Below are 2,500 nucleotides of genomic sequence, written 5' to 3'. Positions count from 1 at the left end.
GGCACTATCAATGAGCTTTTTTTTTTTTTTTAAGTTGTATTGCCCTTGGCCATAGCTCCTCCTGCCATATGGCCTTATGTGTGTTTTGTGGTATCTACCAGTTGTCTACGCGTGTGTGTGTGTGTGTGTGTGTGTGTGTGTAATTCACTGTTTGATCTGCTGCAGTCTATGACGAGACAGCCAGACGTTACCCTACGGAACGAGCTCAGAGCTCATTATTTCCGATCTTCGGATAGGCCTGAGACCAGGCACACACCACACACCGGGACAACAAGGTCACAACTCCTCGATTTACATCCCGTACCTACTCACTGCTAGGTGAACAGGGGCTACACGTGAAAGGAGACACACCCAAATATCTCCACCCGGCCGGGGAATCGAACCCCGGTCCTCTGGCTTGTGAAGCCAGCGCTCTAACCACTGAGCTACCGGGCCGTGTGTGTGTGTGTGTGTGTGTGTGTGTGTGTGTGTGATCTTCCTTACTACGACACTATGTGTTTCCTTCTCCTGATACTCGAAGACAAGAATCTGGAGCAGCGATTGGAGGTGGAGTGCCTGTGTTCGTGTATTGATGTGATCGCGCACCAGGACAACAGCCCTGCTTGTTGTGACACGGTGATAAAGAGAAGTTATTGAAATTTTCTTCAACAACTACAGCCATATGGCGCCAGATTATAAAATACTTGTAGAAAAATACTAGCAGTGGTAAAATCGGACACAAATATAAAGACAATGTATAGTACAAATTTAGAAGAATAAAATGGGTAAAACGAGAAACTAAGAATTGAGTGGGCTAGCATTTAAATGTTTTGGTGAGCATAGAAAGATATTTATAACCCAAGACTTTTTTTCGCATAATCTTCGTGATCATGGTTATCTGGTCAAGAAAGCAACTCTTGTTTGAGGAAGGGCGAAGGCTGAGACCAGGAAGGAAAGGCGAGATTTAAAGTTTACATGAAATTCACGCAATAGGTTTGATGGAGATCCATATTTCACAGCGTAATGTTTGTAATCGCTGCCGCTGATGGTTATGATAGTAATGACGATGATAGTGGCGGTGGTTGTGGTGGTGGTGGTGGTGGTGGTGGTGGTGGTGGTGGTGGTAGTGATGAAAACTGACAAAGACACCTACTTCGTACAGTCTCCGGGATATGGGAAGGATCCTATGTTCTCTGTGCAGTCAGGAACCCCAGCTGTTGTGGTGGCCGAGGTGGTGCTAGTGGTGCTGGTGGTGCTACTGGAGATGTCGTCTGGTTCAGAAGTACTGGCGGTGCTGGTGCTGATGCTGCTGGTTTCAGAAGTACTGGCTGTGCTGGTGCTGATGCTGCTGGTTTCAGAAGTACTGACAGTGGTAGTGCTCGTGCTGTCTGTTTCAGTGGTACTATCAGTACTAGTGCTGCTCTCAGTAATTTCAGTGCTGGTGCTGGTACTGGTGTCTGTTTTATAAGTGGTGGATAAGGAAGTACTACTAACAGAAGATGAGGTTGATAAACTGGAAGAGATGGAGGAGGAGGAAGTAGACGATGCAGAAGTACTGGTGGATGTCTCACAAACTTTCACCACCTCACCAGTGTAACAGGGGTTGGCGGTGGGACAGGTGACGCTGCCGGTGTCCGCCTCGCACCTTATAGTAGCGGGATTGAACACCTGGCCTTCGCCGCAGCAGATCTTCTCCCCTACAATGGCGCCGCTGTTGCATATATAAAACGCGTTGCACTCCACGGTGTCCGCCGTAATAATGTCATCGGAGGCGCAGGTTGGTGTTGCAGGCCCGGAGATGCTCGCCTCGCAGGCCAAGGTGTCGGGATTGAAGACTGGTGTAGGTTCATTGCAGGACACGATACCAGTAGACATCACCGAGCCCCCGACAGTGTAGCAGCCGTAGTAGCCGGAGCAGCTGGGCAGCAGAGGAAAGATGCCGTCCTGCATGGGGACAAAGGAAGGTGCCTTTATCAACAAAACATTGCTTTGGGATCAGTCCTCGCCCCGCCATTAAGTCTCAGGACACTCATAGAGCAGAACAGTGCCACGCCATGGCCTGTGTGTGTCAACATGGCCCATAAATTCCCGTGAAAAGCCCACATGGTACAAAAAAAAAAACTGAAAGCGTTCTGTGGGGAAGGTGAGACTAGCGGCGCTCTCACCTCACCTCTGAGGGGAGACTCACCTCTGTACACGTGGCGGTGGGCTCGGCGGTGGTGGGAACAGCGATAGTTGTGGGAAGAGCTGCACACTGGCTAGTGTCCGAGTCAAACTCTTCGCCTGCAGGGCAACTGAGAGGGATTTGCATTGTAGAGGAGATGCAAAGCAGGTAACTCTGTGGGTCATAAGAGTCCACCACGTAGGAGGGGTAGGAGCTGCACTGGCACTGAGTTCTCGAGTCGCTGATACTAAGACAGGCTCCCGGGCCGGAAGAGCCTTCCTCACACATCTGAAACAGCCTGAGGTTAGCGCCTGGTTTGTGCATCAAGGCTTGACGTGTCTGAGTCGAGACGCGTGT

At 50.1% G+C, this 2,500-nt stretch overlaps 1 protein-coding gene across 1 annotated transcript in view; it reads right to left on the bottom strand.

The window, feature by feature from the left end:
* The window catches only part of LOC123520148 (uncharacterized protein DDB_G0271670-like), a 6,072-nt gene that overhangs the window by 1,516 nt on the left and 2,056 nt on the right, over positions 1-2,500 (bottom strand). The window contains exons 4-5 of the mRNA XM_045282094.1: positions 2,168-2,431; positions 1,133-1,923 (exon numbers count right to left, since the gene is read on the bottom strand). Of these exons, the coding sequence (XP_045138029.1) occupies positions 1,133-1,923; positions 2,168-2,431 (1,055 nt within the window). The remainder of the gene's footprint in view (positions 1-1,132; positions 1,924-2,167; positions 2,432-2,500) is intronic.

Source organism: Portunus trituberculatus, chromosome 46, assembly GCF_017591435.1.
Source record: "Portunus trituberculatus isolate SZX2019 chromosome 46, ASM1759143v1, whole genome shotgun sequence".
Taxonomy (NCBI): domain Eukaryota; kingdom Metazoa; phylum Arthropoda; class Malacostraca; order Decapoda; family Portunidae; genus Portunus; species Portunus trituberculatus.
This window is presented reverse-complemented; position numbering and strand designations above follow the sequence as displayed.